Here is a 27,211-nt window from a genome sequence, read left to right as displayed (position 1 = left end):
TTATCTAATATTAAGTTGCTATTTAGGCTTCTGATCAACAACAAGTTATTACTAGCAAGGAGGTAAAACTTATTTCCGGATTAAAAGCGCTCTTTATGTTGTTGTCTCCTAAATCTCTTGTGTGTCAAGACTAAGCTGTAATTCCTTAAAAGCATCTATATATGAACTTAGCATAATCAAAATTATTATGAAAATCGAAATTAAGAATGTAATTAATTGAAAAAAATAATATAAAACACAATTTTTAGGGGCATAAATTTATTGGATCCTAAATAATTCCAGTATTCAGAATTGTAAGTTATAAACGAAAACTTCTTATCTTAACATTTATAAAGTTTCTTTATCCTTATGACGTCACTTGGACTGAGTCCTTTTTTAAAAGCAACTTCCTGCAAAAATCGACCATCTTTCCCTACCATCGTCTTCAGTTTCTTACGATCTTTAGAGTAAGTGTAAGATCCATATAACATGATTGAATCGTAGTCGAATGGTGTCAAAAGTTGGTTCTGGTCAGGTTTCAACTTGAAAAACTGATCCGCCATCCCTGTAAAGATATGACAAAGCATTGATACATTCCTATCATTCTCTTTAAAAATGTTATTCAAATTTTCATGTAAATAAAATAATGTAGATAAAATCAAGACGAACAGGAAATAAAACGCAAATTCATCAAATATACAAAATCTAATCTAAATCTGAGGCCAAAATAAGTTACGAAAGTTTACTGCTGATATTTTATATAATGTCAAACTATAAGTCACTTTTGTTCATATAGTAGGACATAAAGGCTGTGTATGGATTTTATTTATTATTTAAAATTAAGCTAACAAAAGCACATTCCATCATATTTTATCTTATAAGCTCCTCATCTGTTTTTTGAAATATGAATTAATAAATTTTTAATCAACAAAAAATGAATTTTTACTATGCCACAATTTCAGGTAAGCCTTTTCATCTCAATTTCTCAAGGAAGTATTTACCCACGTACTGTTAAGCTGAGTTTCCTTCGGCTACGTTTGACTTTTTTATAGTTTTTTAACCGATTCCTTTCTTTGTTCAGTTCATCTAATATAACTCGTATAACTTTCCATTCTGACATTAGGTATATTTCTATGTTAAAATATTCAGTTATCCTCTTTCACTTTGGGATGAATTTCTGTAAGTAGTGCCAGCAGTTTGGCGATTTCACATTTGAGACACCAATATTTTTTTTTTTTTTTGTTGCTTTGTTTTTTTGTTTTGTTTTGTTTTTGTGCCTTAATGCAGTTTTTATGCCACGCGACAAATATCTTTGCTGCCTAATTACAGCATCATATCTCGCTATAAAAGTGTATAATCCTCATAATTATCAGTTTATCGTAATAAAATATTTAGAATTCACATTAGTATGATAATTTTAAGGTACCTGAATAAAAGATAAAAGAAAAATAACTGATGAAGATAAGAAAGACTGATAAAAGAATAAATGCACTTGTGTTAAGCAAAACAATCTTAATTCTGCTTTTTTAAAAGGTTTCAAATTGCTATTAATATTTCACAAATTCTTAACCACTTACAACAGAATATCTAGGTATTTGCGTGCATGTCATATAACATAATCCTACATTGAATATAAAATTTGGTTTTAGTATAATTGTACTGTATTAATATATATTATTTGTATATTTTGTATTTTTATAATATTTATTTTTGTATTATATATAAACTAATATTATTTTCTTTTTCATGATTAGAACAAAAGTTATGAAGGTAATCTGTTATAAATGTAATTCTACATCTGTTAAGGGTATAAAATATCAAAATCATACTCTTTAGTACTAAAGCGTTGTATACGAAGGTAATGAAATAACGTTTTATGCCTTTGAAAAACTGTTATGCATATTCAGCTCTGGAATGTAAAACAAAAGATTGCTCTAGCTGTAAACTAAAAACAAAAGCATACCAGTGGCCGAATGGTTAAGGACTATTAAGGACTGGTAATTCATTCCTAGTTTCGAAATCAGCTGAACGGACTTGCTACATGGTATATTTTCGCCCTTATCTCCGTGTGTTACATGAATAAAAACCAGTTTCCTTTAGATAGTTCTAAATGAAGGGATCACTCCATTTGGTTACAGTCGAAAACATCGAGGCATAAACATCACGGACGAAAACGTCGCAGAGAAAGAACGAAAGCGAAAACGTTGCGGTACAATACATCGTGGGAGAAAAGAAAGCAAAGAGATAACATCGCAGTTCTAAAACATCATGTACAAAATATCGTCGTCGAAAAAAAAAACACTTCATAAACTTCGCAGTTTAAAAAAATCTCATCGAAAATATCGTGGTGAAAAATAAAGCACCTACAAATCATCGCACATATGCGTTTTTCAGATTTTAAAAGTTGTAAATGCAAATTCGCATAAACATTCGGAAGCGCAAGGAATGTTAACGAATTTTTAAGAATAAAGGGAAACAAAACAAGGTATAATTTTCACCCAAACAATATCAGATTAACAAACTTGAAAGTAAGCAATTTTATAATTCACTAAGCAATTTTTATAGAATTAACCTCATGCAGTTATTTATTTTCCTTTTTTTAAACATTTTTAGGCTATATTTTTCATGAAAAATTTTGAGTAAAACTTTATAAAAAAAAGTTATTGACGACCTTTGTAAATTAACTATGTAAATTTAAAATTCGATTCAGTGTTGTAGGTTGCATTAATTTTCTACTCATTTTCAATTTTTAAATGCTTTTCCTTCTTACTTTTTCAGTAAAACTTTATTAGTTCATTCAAAAATAAGAAATATGAAAGTAAAAATATCCTTCTTTTCTTCTTTCGCTCTCCATTCATTATGTGAAAATGCATTTACAACTTTTAAAACCTGAAAAACGCATGTGTGCGATGTTATCGTCATGGGATGATTTGTAAGTACTTTAAATTTTACAACGAGATTTTCGATGACGATGTTTCTAAACTGCGAAGTTTTTGAATTGCTTTATTTTCGATGACAATATTTTGTGCCGCGATGTTTTAGAACTGCGATGTTTTCTCTTTGCTTTCTTTTCTCCCACGATGTTTTGTACCGCAACGTTTTCTCCTTGCGTTGCTTTCTCCGCAACGTTTTCGTCCGCGATGTTTTCGGCGGATACCCTCCATTTAACACGTTGACTGCGGCATCGTCCGTATTCAGGTGACGAGATCTGCTAAGGTCGAGTGATCCATATTCGAATGGTACTAATTTGAGCACTAATGAAGTAAGTTAGTAGATACTAATTCAGAAGTCAAACAACAAAACTCAGCGTTATATTTACAAAATTTTCACAGGACTAGTTTCGATGGTTTTTCCGAACCACCATCCTCAGCTGCAAAACCGAAAATATAAATCTGATTTTTGTTGTTTGACTTCTGAATTAGTATTTATACGGCGTGTTATTGTGTCTTAATAAGTTAGTAGATATTTAAAAAATGATAGTAAAGTGAGGAAAGAAAGTGTTTGTTGCCGACAACTAAATTCATTCCATTCATTAAACTATTCGTACTTTCTACGGTATCAGCATTTCTTTCTGCCTCGATAACTACTTCTTAGAAAATATAATCAATAGTATATACACAACAATTCATTATCACTTAATTATTCAATATTTGAATCCTAATCTAATAATGTACTTCTATTTACGTTTCTCTTTATGAGAAATCTCGGCTGCTTCTCATCGCTACTCTCCGATTTTCATTTAAGTCTCGTAGCGAGTTTCTTCTTCATTGTTTATATCATTCATTAAGAACAACTCTTTCTTTTGTATAATATTCCGCAAAATGAGGACAACAGGCTTAAGACAATAAAAATTTAATCAATCTTCAATAAAAAAAAATATTTGGAAAGACAAAAGTAATTTCTTGACTATTTTTAATCGATGCACGCCTTTCACTACTGTCAGACGATCATTCTCCCGTTTTTTTCCCCAAACTCGAAAAACACATGTAAGTTTATTTATATTTAGATGTGTTTTATAAACTAAACATGACAAATTGCAGAAATGTTGATAAGTACTAAATCTTGAATTAAAAATACTTTTTTGCAGTGATAAACTAAAGTTAAATACTTTTTAAAATCTCGTTTAGTTTATTAACTAGTTATTTTATGTTAAAGTGCTTTCCTGTCCTCCTCGCTCCCCGTTTTCCTGACAGAATGTAAACTTCTAGCTTGACCAAATTCAAATGAGACAGAAAAGAGAAAATATTTAAAGGAAGGTTTCAGAGGGTAAGATTAGAGCACAGTCTGCCATCTAAAAGACACTTTTAATTTGATTCTCTTGAGAGTAATATTGTGCGACGCTGCGTTATTGTCGCCATTAGGTTTGTCACATCGACTTGAGGTCAGAGCCAACTTGGGTGTTACACTCTTCGTGTAGCCATTAGGCTTTACGTTGTTAAACCAAATTCATTACTTTTGATTTAAGTTAAAAATGCTGGCTTCTGTAAGCATGACTGATGTCTTCTGTTAACTTTTATTTGAGTTAAATAAAAACGTCCTTAGCGAACTTTTTAGTCTCTATAGTATTTTACAAGACATAGTAATGATTCACTTTTAAGTCTTAAGCTGTTTCGCGCAACTTATATTTCCAAAGAATATGACAGTTAAAACTTAGCAGATAAATGAAAGGCTGACCACATTCCTTCCTGGAACTATGCTATTCCTCCTAAAAACGAATTGGCTCCTGGTTGAGAAAACATATTCTAAAAGTTCTAAACTTCTATTATTAGGAACCCTTGGCTAATGGTATAGCAGTGCTCGTGATCTACAGAGATCTGCAGCAAATTTTGTAAAATATTTTTCAATGTATAGAATTGAAACTTCATGATTAGTCAAATTTAAAAAATTTCCTTTAGAACCTTCGTTTTTTCTATAGAACAAATGGGAATCAATGGGGCAAATTATCGCTCAGAGCTGTTCCAGCAAATATCATTTCACAAGATTAGAACTGCACAATAACATGAAATTAGACTGTACAACTATTATATTCAAAGAATTAAATAAAAACTTATTATTCTGGCTAAATAATGGTTCTACAAACAAAATGTGCTGACGAGTTTGAAAATTACTGACTCTTTGCCTTAATATTATTCATAGACCTAATTCTTCATCGCAGTTGTCTGTGAAAATTAGTTCAGAAAACTTCACATAAGTGTTGCTTGCTTCTTAAATTATAATTGCTTTGATGACTCTTACACTAAGTACTTATCTGTAAAACTTTATTGTTAAAAATACTCTAACCATCACATTTTTATAAAATCAGAAATTCTTTACTCAGAATAACAGATGCATCTTTTTCTACAATTTCTAAACATCATCACACAGCTAAAAAATTTTGAATGCATAAGTTGTAAAGATGTGTTTCCAATTACAAAATTGATTTTAATAAAGTAAATATTCAGATTCTGATAACATAAGATTAGAAAAAGATCAATTTTGTAAAAATTACAAAACTGCGTTGGAGATATTTTTCATGTTTTATTTTACTTGCGCAAAAAGTGTTACAAGTTGGATATGTATTCTTACTTGCCGCCTGCAGCTGTCATCCAAAATATAAATTCTAGAAGATCCTGTTAATAAGATTTCCTTTTGGAAAAAATTTGCATTAATCAAAACTTTTCACTACAATCTGCATATCAATGCTCGTTACGTAACATATTAATACAAGAAACCTTTTCCTAAATCGATATCTTATTTTTAATTGCATAAATGTTTTGATCTCTTTACAACCCGGAAATTTTCAAGAAGCATGATTTTAAAGCTAAAAATTAAATATCATGGTCAACTTTTGCTGATCACTTTTTTAAATGATATACTTTTTTAAATATTAATGTTGGCGTCGGGAGACCATGTAAAAATTTAGATACTTTAATGCTTACAAAACTGATGTATTTTAATATGTCAAAATATGAGTATTTGACTTATTTGAAACATTTTTATAATTGGAGCTATATACGTCTACGACCAACGATTGAAAAAAATAAAGGCAGCTAAACAACTTTTACAGACGCTGTGTAAAGTGAAGTGGAGTAAGTGCAAACTGATTTTTGTAAAGTTGGAATTCAAACCTGTGCACTTTCAGTCTGGCATGTAAAAAATTTTACGCTGTCGGTTATCAAACGTTTTGCTGTTACTGCTGTGTAATTAATATAAACTAAGATTCTAAGCTTCTTTTCAAATTTTCATTTTGATAATATAGTGTACATAATGTCAACTACTCTGCATATTTCCTCATAAATTAGACAAGAACGTAACTTGATACTTTGAAATCATGTTTCACGTGCAACTGGGAAAAAGCAGAATTATTAAAAAGCCTGCTATAAAATGTTCGACTACATAATAGCCAGGGAAATTTCACGCATATAAACTCATAATTTCACTCTTAATAAAAATAACCGCTGTACGCACTTGTCCCTTTTACGAACTTGGCCCACTCCACTCTTTATAAGATTTTTAGAGCTAATACTGTAAGGATCTTAAGTTTTACTAACGTTTATTTTATTTTAAATCTTTACTATCACTTCTTATTTTCTACTTCCGGCCAGAATTATAAGCGTGAAGGAGTTTATGCAAAGTTGTCTGGCGAACGCCAAGTATTTAAGTGTGGCCTTTTTGCCAAGCAGAAGAGAGGAAGCCGTGAGTTCGAAGCAGGCCGCTTACCTTAGAAGTTACGCAGTTGCTACTTTGCCTTCCAGGCCAGAGGTTTTAATCCTCTTGATAAATTAAACGTATTGTAGTGTTCACAGTCTCTGTGCTACATACGCTTTCTGTTATTATAAGGCCAATCTTATTCTAAAGTTAAATTAGAGTTTAGTTTTATTTTGATATCTTTTAAGTTAGACCCCGAGTGGAGGGTCATTGTATTCCGAAGTACGGAAGTCATTGTATATAAAGAAAAAAATAAAGGGTTTTGTATACCCTTCGTCTGTATCCTGTCTACTTACTACAATTAGTGAACATAGCTTTAGTAAGCTCTCTGTTCTAGTCAGGTCATTGTATGTTTCCGAAGAAGGTTAGAAGAAACATTGAACCTGATAATACTACAGAACGATAAGTACAGAAAAAGTTCAGAGATAAAAAGTTTTTTCTCATACCTGTTGCAAAATATATGATGTTATAAAATATGATGAAACAATAGTTTAGAAAACTAGGTAAAATTGCTTATTACTATTGCAATAATATTTCCTTTCCTTACCAAAACCTTCAAATAGCAGAAGTTTATTTCTTCTAATTAGTTACACTGATCACAGCTTTTCACAAGCATCAGTGTTAATACTTTGGAAGCTCTCGTCTCCAATAATTTTGCAGAATAAGAGTTACTGACCTTCTTTCACGTTTTCCCAGTAGATAATCAACCAGTCATCTCTGTCTGATCTGTTCTGCTCGTGGTAGAATCCAATTGCATGCCCGAGTTCATGGATAACTGTTCCGGCCCATCCACATCCTTGGCCTAAAGAAACTGGTTGTTGATTTCCTGTCTTTCCGACATGAGAATAGCACCTGTCAATGAGTAATCGCCATAATTTGAAGCTACATTTTCCATTTTATGCATGCTTTTATAATAATTAACTAATTTCCTTATTTATGTCAAGAAACTCCTAATTAATTACATGAAACTCTAGATCGTAATATGTACTCTGTCTGTAAAATAAGCGAATACTTATTGAAACACAAATGCTTTAACTTTCTTTCTTCGTTTAAGTTTTATGATATTTATATTGAATGACTCTATAAATGCATTTGCTTCAAAGGCGAAGTGTATTTATTCGTCCATTCTATATGAATATTTATATTCCTACCACGTAGTATATGATTGTTCTATTGAGCCAAAGTTGTGCTCTAAGCTCCAGCAATTTGAAAATTAATACTCTGCAGCAAGTTATCAAAAGCAATAATAGCTGCTTCCTTGTTATAATTATTTGATGGGAAATTCATTTCAGGCATATCTATTTTCTTAAATTGATATAAATTGTTATGTTTCACAGAAAATTTTAAAACAACTATTTTCTATTTTTTGCGTCTGTATTTGATTCGGAAATCAAGCACTTCTATTTGCAGACACTAAATAGATACAGATATTCATTAGGGATAAAAGATTAGCGTAACGAAACATTTATTGAACTTAATTAGTAGATAAAAATTGAAACGTTAGCTGCTGAAAAAAGCATGTTAAATTAGTCGAATGTTTTTTAAATACATAAATTAAATAAGTTGATAAGTAATGAAATATGAACTTAACGAAGCATATACTAAATTTAATTAGTCGATATATCCTCAAATATTACCTTAGCAAAGTATACATTGAATTTAACTTTCTATAAATGATGAAATATTAGCTTAACAAAGCAGTTACTTTAAAATAATATTTATAAAGTTTAGTCTTTTTAGTTGTCATGAAATGTAACCAAACGTTAGATAGACTGGCAAAGAATTATCCCTAACTCTAAAAGTTTAAGACAAGAAATTTAGTACAAACCTGTATATTAAATCAGAATATAAACACAAAATGCACTACTTGTTCTTGCAATTCAGCCAACTATTTGTGGCAATGTAATCTAAAGTAAGTCAAATGTAAAATTTAAATTCAAGTAAGCTAGAGGCTAAAGACTACACAATTCCGTTTGACGCGAATTTGTCCTCATATGCATAACCCCAGTAGATATTCAAATATAGGCAACTATAATGCAAGGCCAAAGACTACAAATCTTATCTCAGCTAGCAGCAACTCAGTAACGTGGCCTCGAGAGGCGAAACCCCTCTGTTTTACAATTTAAAAACCTCAGTTTAAATACTTGGGAATTAATTTGCATTCTAGCTTGGAAACAGAAAGAAAAAGTGACAGAAAAGGTTTAAATCATGATAACTGGTTAATTAAAGTAATAAAAGTCTATATATCTCTTACGTTTGTTCCAAAGCTGTGGTAGGAAAATCAATAAGATGGAAGCATTCAATAAAATTTACAAGAAAGAAAGCTCAGAAAAGTAACTACCTATGAGTGATATCTAATTTAACAGATGTTACAAAATCATGCAAGCAAACTACTCCCCTCAAAAGGCCTCAGACTCTAAACTGTGAACAAAACTGGAAAGAAACTCAAGAGAAACGTTTTGTGGTCTGTCTGTTTGTGGTAAGTCTTTCTGATTTACCCCTACTGCGAGTAGTTACGTTCTTTGGGCACACTACTCCCAAGTTTGTCTAAAACTATGCGTTGGAGTTAGATGAGACCAGTATGAAATTACAGTTTCGTGTAACTCTTCTTTATTGCTTAAATTCTTTAAATTGATTTTCTGCTTTAATATAATCCAAATATTTTGAACTTGATTGGCATCTCACGACTGTGTGGGACCATTGACCCTTGCATTATTTGAATTGATTTAGAAGAAAACCATCTGTCCATTGTTCATGCTCAGTTGCATTATGTATTATCATCCTGAAAGATGTTAACAGCAGAAGAAAATTTTTTTTTTCAAGGCCATTAATATTTTTCAGAGCTTACGGTTCTTAAGGGGCTGAATGGGCAGAGCACCAATGATAACTCGATAAAGTTTATTTTACCAAAACAATTTATTTTACCTTTACAGTTCTGGAATTTTCCACAAAAGTACTCTCAGTATAACAGAATTTTGCTTTTCTCAGTATAACAGAGCACGATTAGTAGTTACCACTTCAAACTACTAATAACGTTTAAACATAACACAATTCAAAGCCCATTCAAAACGGAAAGGAGGATTAACAAGGAGATATCTCAGTCTCTGAAGTCAGCTCTGAATTGAATCTTTACTGTCACTTATCTCTTTCTATTTCCCTCCAAAATGTAAATTAGCTCTCACGTATATAAGTGAGGGTTTGAGATGGTTTAGGCAGAGAGTATTTTGCTTAGTGAAGGTCACGTTGCTAGGTGTGCTCTTTTGAGTTTCTGTCTTCGGCTACGCATTATAATGCCGATAGCTTTAAGACACAACTTCAGAATTAACTTACTGTACGTGATCTTTAGCTGTTAGCTGTTTAGATTTAGATTTATATGGAATTTCTATCTTGAGTTCTCGCCATAAATGCTGGCTGATTTCCAAACCTTCTGTTCATCTCACTTAATTTTAAAATAAAGGGTCTTCTTTACCTTTCTCAAGTCTCTGTAGTACTTTGAAGGCATAGTCGCTTATTGAGGTTTGATCAAAAGTTGCATCAGAGAAAGACTAAATATCTTACATGGTTATAATGAAAGAATAAATTACTATTTTCTACATTTATTGGGGTTAATAACTGCATTTAAAATTTGAATTAGTTAAATAGCAATTTTAATTAAATTTTACAAGTCGATATTAAAAGCATTTTCTCACCCTTGTCCAGGAAATATCCTAATGTAATCTTTTTCTGTAGTTCTAGGGATGAATCTGATGCAGGTTTTCTTCTTGTAATCATCGAGTGCATCTTTCATAACGAAGTCGACTGAAATAAGCATTTTTAATGAGAATTTTCTCATTCAAAAAAATATTTCCAAATAAAGTTTGACATATACAGTTATTACGTAAGCTCTAATTCAGTCCATTCCTTATTTAACTTTCCAGTTCACAAATTTGAATCTTGTAAATTATCCGCCAAAAATGTCTTATTCTTTAGAGAAAGAATACTGCTTCCGGTTAAATAAAAAAACTGAAAGAATTCAAATTTTGACGGTCGCCCAGAAGTTTAAAATTTAATATGGTTAGTTTAATACGAGAAATTATCAAAAGAGTTGGCCAGGCGGAATAGCGAAATTTTTTATGAATACATTTAGACTAACAGGGGAATGATATATATTTTCTGTATATCTGAAAAGGGAAACGTATATCATGAATAAAATGCGTTTTTACTTCCTTGTACAAAGTAAAGGAAGCTGTAATCGTGAAATATTTTGGGTATCATATTTGAATGAAAATATCCATTTTGACCGTTCTCGAATCCGTTTGAATGATGTTTATATCTGTTCATAAGGACAGAATAAAGCACTCTTTTTCCCAAAACTGATTGTAAAATGGATTTAAAAAGGATTCAGACGATATGTTTTCGTGACGTCTGTACCTATACCGGTATTTATCTCACATAACTCAAAAACGAGTAACTTCAGAACATTGAAATTTTGCTAATGGGACTACTATAACATGTGGTTTTGCACCTCATTTTGGTTTTAGTCGGCAGAATCAAAAGTATATATATATACATACTCATTCTGTTGCCCGGCTCAGTGAGCCCAGATGTTTTACTTATATGTTGGTAAATTGTGCGTTTTTTTTTTTTTTTTTGCTTTAAAAGAGATTGAATTATATTGCTATTATGTTCCAATTAAAGTATTTTTGTTTTTATTTAATATAAATAATGCGATAGTCCTAGAATTATCAACAATTTAAAATTTGGTAAGTGATACTAAGCCTACCGAAGCCGCTTATTGTTTACATTTCAAATTCTTAGTAGAATACTGTATTAAATCAGTTTCTGTATCAACCTGAGTTTTTTTTTTTTTTTTGTTTTTGTTTTTGTTTTTGTTTATTTTTGCCGAATGGGACCAAAAGTGAAAGTTCAGTTTTGTGCACCGAAAATATTGTCTTCTTGCTCGCAGGCCGAATTGCTTGTTTTTGCGTAGAAACTCTGAGAAATACATCTCTAATGAAATTAGATAAAACAGTTTAAATGAAGTGAGCAAAAAAATGCGTGTAATTTAATAAGCTGCACAAGGAAGTCATGTGGTGTCCACATAATTTTTTTATTTAAATCAGTCAGATTAAGAAGTCAAAAAAGAATACTCTTAAGAACTGTATCATTGCTTTTATATAGCTTAGTTAGTTCGCCAGTTATGGACAGATTAATCATACTGTTTGCCGAATGGTATAGTCGAATGAAAAGGGAAACAACACATAGTGGAAGACATTTAAAGTAAAACAACTCAAATTTACGTTTCGAGTCTAATAGCCATTTGCGCTAAGAGAAAAAGGGTTGTCAGTCAGCAAATTCCAAAGCTTGTAATTATTAAGTCTCATTTACCTAACAGATCTTTACTTCGACGCCGGCGCTGCTTTGAAGTCAAGCATGAGCCATTGACAAGATTACGATCCATACTTATGATACAGACATTTACTACATTTTATTTTACAGGAAGAAACTTGAATATTTCAGCGATGAATTACATCACACTCAAAATAATGACAATTATCGGTTACAGTAAAAGAGATAAAGTTGGCTGTTCAGCAATAAAAGCTCTAATTGCAGTCGGGTTTTCAAGGCGACTGCTTTTAACTTAAAACTAAATAAATAAATAAAACGATTATAAACTTTGTATGCCAAAACCTCAAAAATAAAAACAGTTAAATAAATCATACAGGTAGAATAGCCACCCTTTACATCGGAAATGGCTCAGGATGAAACAGGGGGAAATAACTTCTGAAAAATTTCAGATCTTACGGGCGCCTAAAAAGGTTTGTTAAGGTTTTTTACGCTGTTGCTGAGCTACAAGCTACCGGACTACTCTTGCACTCATTCCTGCTAAGGACTTTTTTTTTCTTTTGTCTTTTTAGTTTTATTATTAAGCATCGTTTTCTTCGCACTTACGCCACATACAGTTCAACAACAAAATCATAAAGTTTTTAAAAGCTAAATAGCAGCATATGTTTAGAATTTAAGATTAAGTTTTGTTAAAGCGTTGCATTCATTTTTGCATCTTTTCTCAGTCTTTTCTTAATCCATCATAACAATATTTAGTTATCTTAGCTAGCTGGCTAACAAACAGTTTTTTGAGTCTGTATTTTATGTGTTCACTTTATTTATTAAATTAAGTTAACATATAAACGCGTAAGCATATATATAACATTTTATGCGTCAATTTTATTTATTAAATATCACGTTCTTCGTACTTACGCCACATAAATTTCAATTTTAGTCACAAAAATATTTAAAAACAGCATGTGATATCAGCATATTATCACAAAATATTTAAACACAGCAGAATTCTCGATTGAGTGTTAGAGTTTGCCATACATATTTTTATATTCGCTATATTATTTCTTTAAAAACAAGCAGCTGGCTTGCTTGAGACGTCTAATATAATAACTACTGAAGGCCAGCCGCCTGCAGTAGTTATTATATTATATGACGTCTCATGATTTTTATATAGTTACCTAAATCAATGACATTTAAAAGTAGAAAATAATATTTTTAAGAACTATAAATTTTCTTCTTCTTCTCCACGTGTCTATGTATTATAATATACAGTATGTTAGACAGCTCATCGGAAGGTATATATTTCGAATCCTGGTGAAGGCATCGCTGATTGTTCCAAAACTGTTAGATCCTATAAATCTCTTTCACTTTACATCAGTTAAATACAATATAGAGGCTATTAGGCTTCTCTGAAGCGGGAACAGTGAGAAAATCAACACTCTTTTCCCAGAATTCAGAGCCTCGAATTTCACTTGAATATACTACCCACTTGTAGAAAAAAATCTGAAAGGTTTCAAATTTTAAATTGCATCCAAAGAGGCATTTTTTTAAACATTTTCCATGTTACATTTATTTATTAAATATCATGTTCTACGTACTCAAAATGTAAAATTCTATAAAATAATTTTAAAATGAGCATATCTTTAGAATTTCCAACACACAGCCTCGCACGCTGGAGATAAAAATGATTTTTCTGCACAACGTTGCCATTGTTCGCTTTGAAATCCTTCAGTTTGTTAACCCAAAATTCGTTTAAGTTTTACAAAATATGAAATCGATAATAAAACAAATTCCAAATTTCAAATTTGAGCTTTCAGATACCCATATTCACAGGAGGATTACGTTATTCAAAACTGGATGGCTCTAGGTGCCGTTGTTTTATCACAGTGCGAGAGGCGTACATACATTTATGCAGATTCTTTATTATTTAATTTGTTTAAATATAATACAGGGCGATAATATTTGGTGGCAATTTGAAAAGTGAAACAACGCTTGTAGTGAATCAACGCAAAATGCCGAAACGAAATTAATAGTCCTTCTGGGCAAATTGCTTATTTGGACTGAAAAAAACAAGAGGAATGCGATAATTACTTCAAACTTTAATTGGAAAGGAAAATAAGAAAAAGGTTTTAAGAAACGAGTTTATTGTTTTTAAATCGTGAAGTTAGTTAATTTTTAATAGACTGATTAAATCTTATATATATATATATATATATATTGTTTTCAGCTTAAAATGAAAGGTTTTGAGAATTGGCTCTGCTGAAGGCTCGTGCAAGAGAAATTGTAGGTCATGTATGTGTGTGATTGCAGTTCTCACCGAGGGCTACTTTTAGATTCTTTCCACTAGACTCATTTCTCAGTCTCCAAAGCATGGTCATATCTATAGATTTTAATTTTAATTTTATTATTAGCTCAAAAGAGGCTTTTAGTCTCGAAATGGGATTTTGTGTTGACTTACTATACGTATGGCGTATCACTTTTCAAATTCTTCTCACCAAATATTATCGCCTTTTATTATTTTTAAAGAAATTAAATAACGAAAAACCTGTATATATGTGTGTATGTTTCTCTCATTGTGATAAAACGACGGTACCTACAGCCATCAAATTTTGAATAACGTAGTCCCGCACCCGAACATGGGCACCTGGAAGCACGAATTTTGTATTTCGAATATTTTTAGTGATTTATTTCCTATTTTGTAAAACTTCACTGAATTTCTTCTTTGACAAACTCAATGATATGAAAGCAAGTAGTGGCGAAATAATATATTTTTATCTCCAGCACACGAGATTGTCGCCATATTTTTTCCTACTTATATAGTGTTTATATAGGGGGGGACTCCAGTTGCTAAATCCAGGTGAGGACGAATTATCATCCACATTTTATTCCTGTGCCATTGTAGAGTCTGGTAGGCTTTTTCGAAGCACGCAGCAAGAAAAATCAAAGATTCCCTCCTCAGGGTTCGAACTCTGGATCTTCCGATTGCTGGCGTAAATTTTTTCCAGTAATACCACGAACGGACATGGTGAGGAAGGAAAGCATTTAGGGTACAAACATGACATGGTATACAGTTATATATATGAGTACTTTTATGATCATTTCCAGTGCTGTTATAATTCGTAGAAGATGCTTCTAACAACATATGTTGCATAACTCGTACATAATCACTTATCTTTTTAATTTTTATACTTTGTATTTTTCAAACATTTTATAAACACATTTTTGATTTCAAAAAATTTTAACAGTGAACTCTTGTTTCAGGTGTTAGATTTTAATCTGATATTTTTTATTTGAGTTTTCTTGTTTATAGGATCCATTTATTACAAAATATCATTATTCTCTCACATCCTCCAACAGGCTTTTTCACTGCATGAATTCGGTTAATACCAAGTAAATTGATATAAGTACATTCTTTTAAGTCCAAAGGACTGAATTTGATCGCTTAACCAAGATTTTAGAATTTTCTCTCCGAAATATCTTAAATAATACGGTCTAAAAGGCAAACACTTATTCCAGGTCTCCAAAAACGTATTTTACTAGGTGCAGAAAATCCTATTATACATCAGAGACTAAATGTTTACTTACACACTGTTTCTTTTAGTCCAGGATCTGTTACATAAGGCACGATTCCTCCAGGCCATATTTGTCTGCTATCAACAACGGCATTGCGATCCTAAAAGGGGTTATTTAATTGATACACTAAATTAAATTTTAAGCAATATAAATTAAATTTTAAACATTATACATTTCATATAAATTGCTATTTATAAGGGTTTCATGCATAACCTATGGATTCTCGCCTGTGTTCTCCTATTTTTATCCCAAAAGAGGGGTATTAGCCTCGAAAATAGAATTTTGCGTCTGTTCACTATAAACGACATATCATTTTTGAAATTGTCGCAACTAAATATTATCGCCCTCCGTTACTTTTAAAGAAATTAAAAAGTGAAGAACAGTTTTTAGTTCGTATAGTTTAATTACAATTTTGTATAATGTATTATAGAAGTTCTTAGTATAAAAGTTTTTAATTTTTGTAGTTATTTGTTTTTGTAATGAGACAGTATATGAAGCAGCATTCCAATGTCCAAAATCTATCACTTTACTGTTGATAAAATTAACTGCATAAAATAATTTCTAGAAAAGTATATGCTTTATAACTTTAATAAAAAGAAAGTTAAGTCTTTGCCTTTGTACGTCATGGCTCCCATTCATTCGAGTGAGAGAAAAACCATCGTTTTTCATTAGCTATGATTTCATTTAAATTCATAATAAATTTACTGCCTTTTTAAATGAAAGACGTCTGGAATTTAGTGAAAAAAATTCTTTTCTCTAAAGAAGGGAAGGGAAAAGCGGGATCTAAAATCTAATAATTCTCCTCTTCCAGTATAGTAATAATTTCATGTATAAATTAAAATAGGATTATTAGTTTCGAAATAAGTTAGTCCATTGGTCTTTCCTTTTTAACCGACATCCTTTTTCAGTTTAATTTAGAAAAAGCTATCATTCTTTTCCTAACAAGTCAATCATCTGAATTTTAAAAAATATTCTTTTTTATTAGCATTAATTCAGAAATGTTGGATTATTTGAAACTTTAAGAATCTATTGTTTTAAAAAATATTAGAATTTCAGCATTAAAGAATATTATTTCTTCCAAATTCTTGCACCCTCTTTTGCGGTGTTCTGTCCTTTTGTCCTAGCCCCTTTGTCAAACCACTATCAAACCGAACGACAAATTCTCTAAATACCTTGCCGAATGCAACTTTTTGAAGAATTTGTGCTTTGTCACCCAATTAGATGGCATGATCATTTTGTATCGTTTAATTGGCTGATCTTCACGAAATGTAGAATCAAACGTAAGCTTTTCGCCATTCTTGTGGAAAGCTGCGGTTTGAAGTATGTCATTCAAACTAAATCCATAATCTCTTACTTCAAAATAGGAACAGCATTGTCATTTCCCTTATTCCGGATTGCCTCGTAACCATAGGAACAACAGCCCCAGCAAGAGGGTTCTTACTCTTCCCGCATTTCACTTCCGTTTAGGATGTTAAACTTCTTAAAGAGCTCTCGAATGAGGAATGCCTTGAAACACAGTGTCAAATGAGGCTGGAGAAAATAAGTGCTACGTGGTGATCACGGCAAGCGTTTCCATCGCAAATGGGGAGGGAGGGTAATGGCCTTGAAGTACCTTGTTTTAAAGAAACAGACTATAAAAGAAAGCGCTTCTATTAAAAGTTCCTATTTCGTTTCCCGCTGGTAAATATAATGTGAGTTTTACTGATACATTAAGTAGAAGTAAACGAGGAAAGACCGAATCAGATGTTGAATTAAGAAGTGTACTTCCTTAGAATGCTATAATAAACATCTAAGGTTAAGTTCTTCCTCAAATCCCTTATATAGTGCTAGAGGCAGTGACATGTAGTTGTCTGGTCCTGTAATTTAACTTGAAAAATTTAGGTGCACATTTTTAGCTCCATGTCAAAACGTAGATCTTATGAAAACAATAAACAAATAAACAACTTCAGTATAACAGTTAGCATATATATAAGCTTGCAGTTATATCTGATTGCACCTTTTTTGAGTCTCACTCCAGCCCCGTTGGCGAGAGCTTCGAACACCATTCAGGTGACGATGCGATTTAGCTCAGTTCCGGCCCCGAATTTTGATTGAGAGCGTATGGAGGGTCTTCCGCCCCTATCCCCTTCCATCGGGCGGCACAAGGCGACTTTCGGCTGGTTGCATATTTAGATTGCGGCCATGCTGCACCGACACTATATATTTGCAAGCATCCATGCCTTCTCCGGGATTCGAGCCCGGGTCCTTCGGAACGGCAGTCAGCGACGCTAACCACTTTACCGGTTGGGCGGCCCATTTGAAGTGGTTTAATCAACTGGTGTAATCATAACTTTCTTTTGAATGCCTTAAGGCAGCGGTTCTCAACATTTCGACTAATGCGTACCATCTAAACAAAAATGGAAAATATATATATATTGCCATTTGCCCAACCTATTCGCTATTTGAATTAAATATGCACATATTAAAAAATATTATATTAAAAATCGGTTACTATTTTAATTATCAAAATTTAAGTTATAATGCTTTAATTTTAAAATCTAGTGTGAAATTTAGGTCTGTTTAAGAGAGATGCACTATCATTATAATACTTTTACTTCAGTTGAAATACGTCAAAATAGCCTATTTATAATAGAATAAGATAAGTGTTAGCAACTATATAAATTTTAAAAGTGGATAATTCAAATTACGAGCAGGTGAAGTCATTTCGCATTTCACTTTGAGTTAACGAAACATTTGAGGGCGTATGATACCGTCGCATTCCATAAAACGATGTTTTCCGTTTCTCATTAAGTTCCATTCACTCAAACTTATCTCATGCCAGAAAATGCGATCTTATTAAATTACTCTACATTCTAAATTTTTATATTTAGAGTGACGTTTGTATGTATATTTGATGCATTCCATAAAATTCTTAATAAATTAAATCAAAGTTTTATTTAATCACTCACCTCATGGTCATCAACTCCAAGGATATCACCCCCGAATAAATCTGGGTTTTCAATGGGTATGTCACCCAAATTTACAGCCTCTAAAAAAACTACGTATATGTATATAAATATAAACAAACAAATAAATAAATAAATGTAGCCAAAAGTAATACTTGTTACTTTAACTCGATAAAATATAAGAACAAGAAAGGCGCTCTAACATTTATTATAAAAATGTTGCGAATGAAGTAAATAAATGCAGATTAATTAAATAAATGCAAAATATAGTAATATTGCTCGATGAGATAGAAAATCCTTACTGATCGTAACCAATTCAGACAAGCCGGTCGAAAATTTAAAAAAATGTGAAGTGTAACTAACATAAAAAGTAACAAAAGTTCACGAATTTAAAGTTATTAATCATGGTCTCATAGGGACGAGAGCAATGCGTGATGGATAATTAACCAAGTTACATATCTGAGCGTAAATCAGGAATTCTTATATAGCGGAATTAAATGTAAATAACATGTAATTAGTATAATACGGCTTTCAATTTTTCTTTCCTCCTTTCCCCGATGGGATGACACATGAAAGATAATTTCATAATCATGCATTTTTATTATTTTTTAATTTGTCCAATAATGTTATTGTTGGGAAATTTGCATTTGTCCTTTACGAGTGAATATTTGAATTAAAAAGTGCCGAACAAGTATTCCGAAGTGCGAAATGAAATGGAGAGTAGTAATGCAAGAAGAATACAGTTCTTTAATGAGAATAATACGTGGGAATTAATCTGTTTGGCAGGAACCAGAAAAGCCGTTGGTTGCGATTAAGTATTCCCAATGAAACGAAAAGCGGACGGCACAGTCGATCCGTACAAGCTAGACTTGTTGCCAAAGGATGCTTGCAAAAATATGGAATATACTACTAACAGGGAAAATTTTCATCCCTACTTTGCTTTAACTGTATACTAACGCTGCTAGCTTTAACTTCCGAATATGATCTAAAACCACATCAGATGGATGTTCAAACAGCTTATCTGAATAGAAAAATTCATAAAGAGATCTTCGTGTCTCAGCCGGAAGATTTCATGTTTGGAAGCCTGATAAAGTTAATCTACCAACATAAGAAGGACAAATGTGGTATCTAAGATTATGTGAAATTGCGGAAACTCAGATTCGAAAAGTTAACGTTGAATAATTGCATGTATGATCAGAAACGAACTTCAAGATAATCGCGATATATATAGATGATTTCATAATTCTAAGAGCGAATCTTCCATGATACACATTAAAAATCTCTCAGCAAAACATTTAAAAATAGAGACTTGGATAAAATAAAACAATGTTTAGACATTAGCATAGATCAAAATAAAAATGTATCAATTAGCTAAACTCAGTACATAAAAGAACTCTTGGCTCCATACAATATGCAAAAATTCAAACCTAAATTAACACCTTTAGACTCCAAAATTTAAACTACGCAGATCATCAAACGTCGCCAAACAAAATGAAAGTGTAGAGAAAAATAAGTATCAATCTTTAATCAGGTATTGCATATTCTGTTAGTAGACTAAGTCAATTTAACAATAACACTGAATATTTTCACTGGGTTTAAGAAAAACGTTTACCTTAAATCTACATTAAACGTGAAGATAAATCATCGCAAAACAAATGAAAGGTCTCTCTCTCTCTATATATATACATATATGTATCTCTCTCTCTCTCTCTCTCTCTATATATATATATATATATATGTAAGATATAATAAATTACAATAGCTGCTTTAAAAAATAATTGGCGACCTCAAAATTAACATTCTAAATTTGGTGCTTTCCCTCCTACATTCATCTGTCCTACCAAATTCGAGATTTTTCTACGTTAATGCTACTAACTAACCAATCTTACATTAAATGTGCTTTTACATCAAACTTGGTATAAGTAGCCCTGGCAACTAATTACGCCACTTCTTCTGCTAGCTTTTACCTTACTAATACCTCCTCGCTTTGCTTCCCCGTCTACAATGCCTGCGTCCTAATTTTAAGAATCAATGTATACTGCGCGAAAAAAATAAATAAATAAATAAAATTTTAAAAAAGAGAGAGAGAGACAGTTCTATATCTCACGTTCTACTCGGCCAATTGACGAAATTCAGCTTGCGTTTTTTATTTCTCGAAAGGGCGACTTAGGATATGTATCAGATTTATATATAGTATTGTTCTAATATAGATATTTTGACACTATATCGGACATTTTCTGAAATAATATATCAAATTGTTTTCATATTTTGATTCTACGACTCAAATTACGCTAAACTACCAAGTTTTGTAAAAATCGCGCGAGTAGTTTTTAAAAATTTCGCTCTCAAAATTTTAGCTCCTCAGTGTTAATTGAGTTTGGTTTATATTTATTAATCTCTTTTTTTATTAAACTTAATTGAACCTTCCATTCACATTTCGAATTTCAGGTTCATTCCAAATAAAATTGGCCCGTTTTTTATGATTTATTTTTTTAATTTATATTTTCAAATAATTTTTATAATTTTTTTCGAAAAACATTTTGAATTATAATCTATAAAAATTTTTACCATCATCTTAAAGTAGATGTATTTCTAAGCATACCTGCAAAATTTCAAAACGCGAAAATATGTAAATTCGTGTATATCTTAGAAAATTTTGAATAAAAAAACTAATTTTTTGCAAGTATGCTTAGAACTACACCTACTTTAAGATGATGGTAAAAATTTTCTAGGTTATAATTCAAATGTTTTTTTGAAAAATTTATAAAAGTTATTTAATAATACCAATTTTAAAAATAAATCATAAAAAATGAGTGAATTTTATTTGAAATGAACCTGAATTTCGAAATGTGAAAGGAAGAATCAAATAAGTTTAATAAAAAAAGATATTAATAAATATATACCAAACTCAATTAACATTGACAAGCTAAAATTTTGAGAGCCAATTTTTTAAAAACTACTCGTGTGAGTTTTACAAAACTTGGTAGTTTGGTGTAATTTGAGTCGTGGAAGCTAAATATGTAAAACAATTGGTATGATATTTCAGAAAAAGGCGGATTTTATGTCAAAATACGTATTTTATAACAACGCTACGTATAAATCTAATATATATCCTAAGTCGCGCTTTCGAGACATGAAAAACGCAATTTGAATTTTGTCAATCGGCCCAGTAGAAGGAGAAATATAGAGCTATCCTCTCTCTCCCCCCGCAGTGTATATAGCATTTTATCATATTTCGTTATGCTTGAATCATAGAAATGTCTCGGATTTCAGTATGATTGGTTAAATATTTACTGAGATTATTTTATATGCGTTGAAATAAAAACTAGAAATTCATCAAGTTCATGTTTTCTTCTCTTCATCTATAAGCTTTCACTCTCAGGCACAACGACTGCAAGCTGAGTCCTCTTCTATGATTCCAGAATTATTACATACATACATACATATGTATGTGTGTTTAAAATACAAAGTATGAAAGACAATTGCTAACAAATTACTAACGTAATTGGCAATAGCGCGTTTATTCCTAATTTTATTGTTTCTTTATAGTTTTATTGATAAAAATGAAAAGTGATTTAGGATTAAAAGAAAATGTTAAGTGTGCCAGTTAAGTAATCTGCTTTTAATCACGAAGTCCTGAGTTCACGAAACATTTTAAAATAACAAAATTCGTTGTTATGATGCATGAAACAAAAACATTTATTTATTAAAAGTATTAAAAAGAAAATAACTTGAATCAAACAAATTTGGAAGGTAAATTTGAGTAAATTGCCATGCACATGTGACAAACTGAAAATTAAAATATATATTCTCTTGCTTACCTTGCGCGAAAGCACAATAACTAGCAAAGCAAAAGATCGCGAGAGACAATAACCCGCTTCGTGCCATGTCAAGACCAAAGTGTAGGGTTAAAACGCATGAAATCCTTAATATCAATGGATGGGTGATAGGAATAGTTAGAGAGATTAGTGTCTGAAACGGAGGTATCCAGGTGATATAATTCTCATAGACTATGATTTTAGTTAAAAGATTTAGTTACTGTAGATACTTTTCTTTTGGCACTTTTTATTATTTGGTGTTTTTCTTTTATTCTAGTGATTTTTATTTCCTACGATGATGCATTTTTGTAAATGTCAGAAGTCATAATGAAGCATACTCAACTGCACGTATCCACGAATAAATCCTATCTTAGAAAAATTATATTTTTAACATTTCATTCTTCAGAAGTCAGACTAAAGTTTAAAAGAATAAAGGATTGCTCAAATTTGCAGTCTAGGAATATAAGTGTCTCATGAATGTAAATATGGCATTCATAACTGATTAAGATCTAAGTAAATCTAAGCAAGCATACTTAAAAACAATGCGAAGAGATGACTGATTTGAAGTAATTTACATAAGCCATCCATCATGATGTTTTATAGCATTCCTAACCATCCATTGCGGGTTCCTTGCTTTATTATAATATCCATCAACCATTTACTCCAACATCTTTTCACCGCCATATCGCTCCGAGTCATGTTGGTACGGATTTCACCAATGAGCTTTTTTTAATTTACTGGTACATTTTCAACATTGCTCATCTGCTTAAAGTAAGCAAAATAAAGATATCCTTACACTGTTTATGGTTTGGCGCAAAATAAATTCACTTTTGCAAATACCTTGGAAATTGAACTTCCTGTTGATTTCTTTCCAACAGCGGTTATGGGTAACTATTAGAACAAGGAACTTGGACGTTTTGCCATTTGTGTATTTTATTGTAATATTTGCGTAAGAATTTCCTCCGCATCATGAGATATTAACGGATTTGTATCTTTTCTGGAGGGTAGAGAATGTATATTGTACTGATCTTCCCAGCTTTACAAAATTTGAGAACTTATGTGAAAGGCGTAAGAACCCGAAGAAGTCTGACGTGAACTTCCTTATACGGCCTCTTAAATTATATACAATTTTTGCTCACTTCAATCAAACTTATTTTCTCGAGGTATTCTAACTTGTATAACCGCTCCTCAAACCAGATTGAAAATGACATCAAAAATTGCAAACATTAAAAAAATGAAATATCCCAATCAATTTTTGTCAAATATCTTGTAATTTTAATTTTTCATAACGAGTAGTAAAACTTTCCCAAATGTAAGTATAGGAAGCGAGAGATAGCATTAGAAGTTAGATTTCGGTATTTGTTGAAAATTATCATCATTATTATTATTTTGAATTTAACATTGCGAATACATGAATATTTTCATCATTTAAAACACGTCTGGAGTGTAAGACTGCTACCAACGTTTGCGAAAATAAAATCCGGGTAAGGGATTTTAAGTTGGGTAAGCGGATATATATATACGTGTGATACTGCCGACTGTAATAAAAAGGGGTAAACAATACTAGGTGTTATAGCAATTCCTATATACAAAATTTGAGCTCACCACGTCTAATCATTTTTAAGCATATGGTCATTCGCATATATAAATACGTACCTACATGTCACGAAAATGACCCTTTTGAAGCAATTTTAAATACATTTAATAATTCGCTTTTGAAAAAGATGCCTTTGTTATGTGCATGCGTACTTATATCAAGTTAACGAATCTGTCACTGAAAACGGGGTGAAAAATAGAGTCCTGTAAACTAGACATAGTTTGGACTGACCAGACTGTTGAGTTTCCAAAAAGTCTTTTACGGAATAAGGAGTGGAGTTTTTAAAACTCCAAATTAAACCCTTTCACCTCCAAAACCTAAATCCGTGGTAATTTTGTTTACATTTTCTCCTTTGTCCAGTCCCTTTAAGGCATCTAGTTTTCCATTGTCACGTTAGTTTGTTTTCTTATCGAATGACATTTTTACATCACAGAATATCAGAAGTTCCCAAAAATATATAACACTTATACGTCTGGATGTGAATTGAGGAACGATATCCGCAGTGAACTGGAATGAGTTTAATTTACAATAAGATGCAGTCACAAAGATAAGTCTCCTAACGTTTCGCAAAAATAGAAAGAAATGTGAGTTAGCGGTCAGCCCTTACCTGACTTTCTTCGTATCCACGAAAGAAGCAAACAGCATTGCCAAGTATTATAACATATCTTGAAATTTGTTAGGCAGTTTCAAGAATAAATGGCATAATACGAAAACGGCAAAACATTGCAGGAAAAGAACACTCAAATCTTTGAATATAACAGGAAAGATATACGCATAAATAATAATTATATAATATTTGCTTTGTTTGTCTTAGAGATATCTTTAAAAATATTCTTAAAAAGTTATCGAGTTATACGGAATGTCGAGATATTGAAAGTCGATTTAGTGGGACTTTACTGTAGAGTCATATGATTTTGATCTTAGCACGACGAAAAAGCTGCGATTATACATCTATTTTAAATAGTCTAGGTTCCGTACTTTTATCATGAAGTTTGAAGGGCTATTCGCTTCGTAAGTCTGCATTTTTAAATTAATTTAAGGAATTTTTCTGTAACTCATAAAAATAAATGAGAAATTGAATTTAAGGAATTTTTCCATAAATTGAATAGACCAGGATTTCAGTTCATGGAATTTTTTAATTAATCGATGAAATTTATTCATTAATCTTTTGACAAGCTGGAGTATCTTTGATTATCAAAGAATCTTCAGAATTATCTGTATTGTTAGTTGAATTGGCTTTTAATTTCTCAGTCTTAATCTTTATAATTTTTAAAATTTAATTAGTCTTTATAATTTTTCATTCAAGAGATGAGGCACAAAACAATAATATGTACAGATTTCATCTTTCTCGCTCATGTCCAAATCCAAAATTATCTTTTTCAAGGCACTAAATAAGTAGCAAAATAAGAATTAACATCTCAAACTCTGCAATGCAGCTTTTTAGTTGATCTATAAATTAGCGTGCTATGAGTTCCGCCAAAATGCGCGTGAACAATCCAATCGCCGTTTTCTTTGGTTCCTTTCTTCCCCATTTTCTCTCCGCCCCCTTTTTCTAAATAGCATAGCATACGAGTTTACAGTAAATATTACTCATTCTTAAAAATTCACTAAAATATTTATCATGAATTTTAAAATTAGGCAAAAAAGCAACTTTAGTAGATGTTGAATAAAACTCAGTTTTCTTCGACATATGGTGCTACATTCATTTCCGCTTTCATTTGCTCCTTTCTTTCCATTTAAAATAGCTGTCGACCCTCCTACCTTCTCAAAAACCTTTTTTTTTTTTTTTTTTTTTTTTTTTTTTTTTTTTTTTTTTTCCTTTTCCCCTGAAAAAGCAGGTCTTTGGTTTGAATGCCTATAAACTTTTATTCAAAATTCACATCACCTCAAAGTTGTTTACTTATTTTTATTTTTGTTTTCGTTTTATTTATTTATTTATTTATTTGTGAATTTTATATTTAAATTACATCTGTTTTTAAATTTTACATAAAAAAGGGCGCATTTAGGTTTTAATCGTATACTTCGCTACGTTGAATAACATCACTGATAGTATATTTCACTGCAGTGACATGCAGTATTAAAGTATGCCAGATTTTAGGGTTTAAAATGAAACTGGGAAAGTTCAGATTGAAAGTTATATTAAAATTAATTACAATGCATTGAGACAAAGGTTTTGTAAATTTTTTAAATATCCGAGTCCAATTGTCTGCACTGTTTTCATGTGTAGAATTTATATTTTGCATTTTATATAAACATTTGTGGGTGAATTTTTGCACAATTCAACTTTAAGCCAAATATTTTATTTTCAGTACTTCATGTTTTGAATTGTAAATCTTATAATTATGTTTCCAAAGACTCATGTTCCAAATTTAAAACACTTTAAAGTGTAAATATAACTCAACTAGAACTCGAGATATAGGCAAAAATTCTTCCGACAATCCTTGGCGACTTGGGGAAGCTTAAAGAAAACACATTTTTGAAACTTCAGGAGAGATTTTTTCCAAAGTTTTACATGGGTCCAAAAGCTTACATAAGTAAGTGCGTTTGAGCCACAGCAGCTAGTTAAATTATGGCTTACTCGAATGTGTGGTTTAAAGAGATAGCTGGGTTTTACTCTGTGAATGATGTCCGTAATCTACGATATTTCTCGTTTGTTATGCGGACATTTATCTTGTCTCTATGTTCTGTATGAGTTATTTACTGATATATTTTTTATGTGTACTATTGTTTACTGCAACAAATTGCCAATTTTGTCTTGCCCATCTAGAGTAATAAATATATCTCTACGACCTGTAGATCGCAATAACAGAAATCCAAAATCAATAAGTTATATAATTATAGTAGTTTAGTACGTGGGTTTGAATTATTCTGGTCTGCTTTCATTTGGAAATGTTTCAGTGAATTTAAAGCAACCTTTTTGAGGATTCGTTGTTGTACAAAAATTGGAGTGTAAATCATGTAACATTGAGCATAAAGTAAAAAAATAAAAAATGAAATCCATCTTGAATGCTCACATGCGTGATACGCTTACTTCCTCATTTGTTACCGTAAAATTAATGAAGATGCGCTGCACAAAAATTAAAATATGGTAAAATGTAAGAATATAAACATTTACTAGCTTAACATAACACCATTACCAGTGAATCAAATGTAAATAAATGTAAAGTAAATCATATTTTGAATAAAATTCATAGTACTGGAAGCTATGCTTTTAAAAGAATTTCACAGCCTCCTCCTTTTGCAAGTGCTGTGGTAAGCTCTGGTATGATAAGTATCGATTCGAAATAATTTAT

At 31.3% G+C, this 27,211-nt stretch overlaps 1 protein-coding gene across 2 annotated transcripts; it reads right to left on the bottom strand.

Moving 5' to 3' along the window:
* Positions 1 to 241: 241 nt before the first annotated feature.
* Positions 242 to 22,444, bottom strand: LOC118192941 (astacin-like metalloprotease toxin 5). 2 transcript variants are annotated; one of them, XM_035363955.2, is made up of 6 exons: positions 22,325 to 22,444; positions 18,507 to 18,586; positions 15,571 to 15,658; positions 10,356 to 10,464; positions 7,343 to 7,518; positions 242 to 544 (listed from the first exon to the last, which is right to left on the bottom strand). In XM_035363955.2, exons 1-6 carry the CDS (start codon positions 22,389 to 22,391, stop codon positions 321 to 323), a joined length of 744 nt encoding a protein of 247 aa, XP_035219846.1. In that variant the 5' UTR covers positions 22,392 to 22,444; the 3' UTR covers positions 242 to 320. The 2 variants fall into 2 exon arrangements, with proteins under 2 accessions (XP_035219846.1, XP_085679184.1); XM_085823058.1 differs by having other exon boundaries at positions 18,507 to 18,595; positions 22,325 to 22,423.
* Between the last annotated feature and the right edge of the window lie 4,767 nt (positions 22,445 to 27,211).

The sequence above is a fragment of the Stegodyphus dumicola genome, chromosome 8, assembly GCF_044657685.1.
Source record: "Stegodyphus dumicola isolate Sdum_Otavi_A_Nest chromosome 8, ASM4465768v1".
NCBI classification, from domain to species: Eukaryota; Metazoa; Arthropoda; class Arachnida; order Araneae; family Eresidae; genus Stegodyphus; species Stegodyphus dumicola.
The sequence above is the reverse complement of the archived record's forward strand: the minus strand, read 5'-3'. Positions and strand labels throughout refer to the sequence as shown.

Coding starts and splice junctions, on each gene's coding strand:
- LOC118192941 (XM_085823058.1), bottom strand. CDS start 22,391: ATGGCACGAAGCGGGTTATTGTCTCTCGCGATCTTTTGCTTTGCTAGT. Junction 18,596..22,324: donor TTATTGTGCTTTCGCGCAAG/GTAAGCAAGAGA, acceptor ACATATACGTAG/TTTTTTTAGAGGCTGTAAAT. Junction 10,465..15,570: donor TGGACTAAAAGAAACAGTGT/GTAAGTAAACAT, acceptor TGCTTATTTCAG/TCGACTTCGTTATGAAAGAT.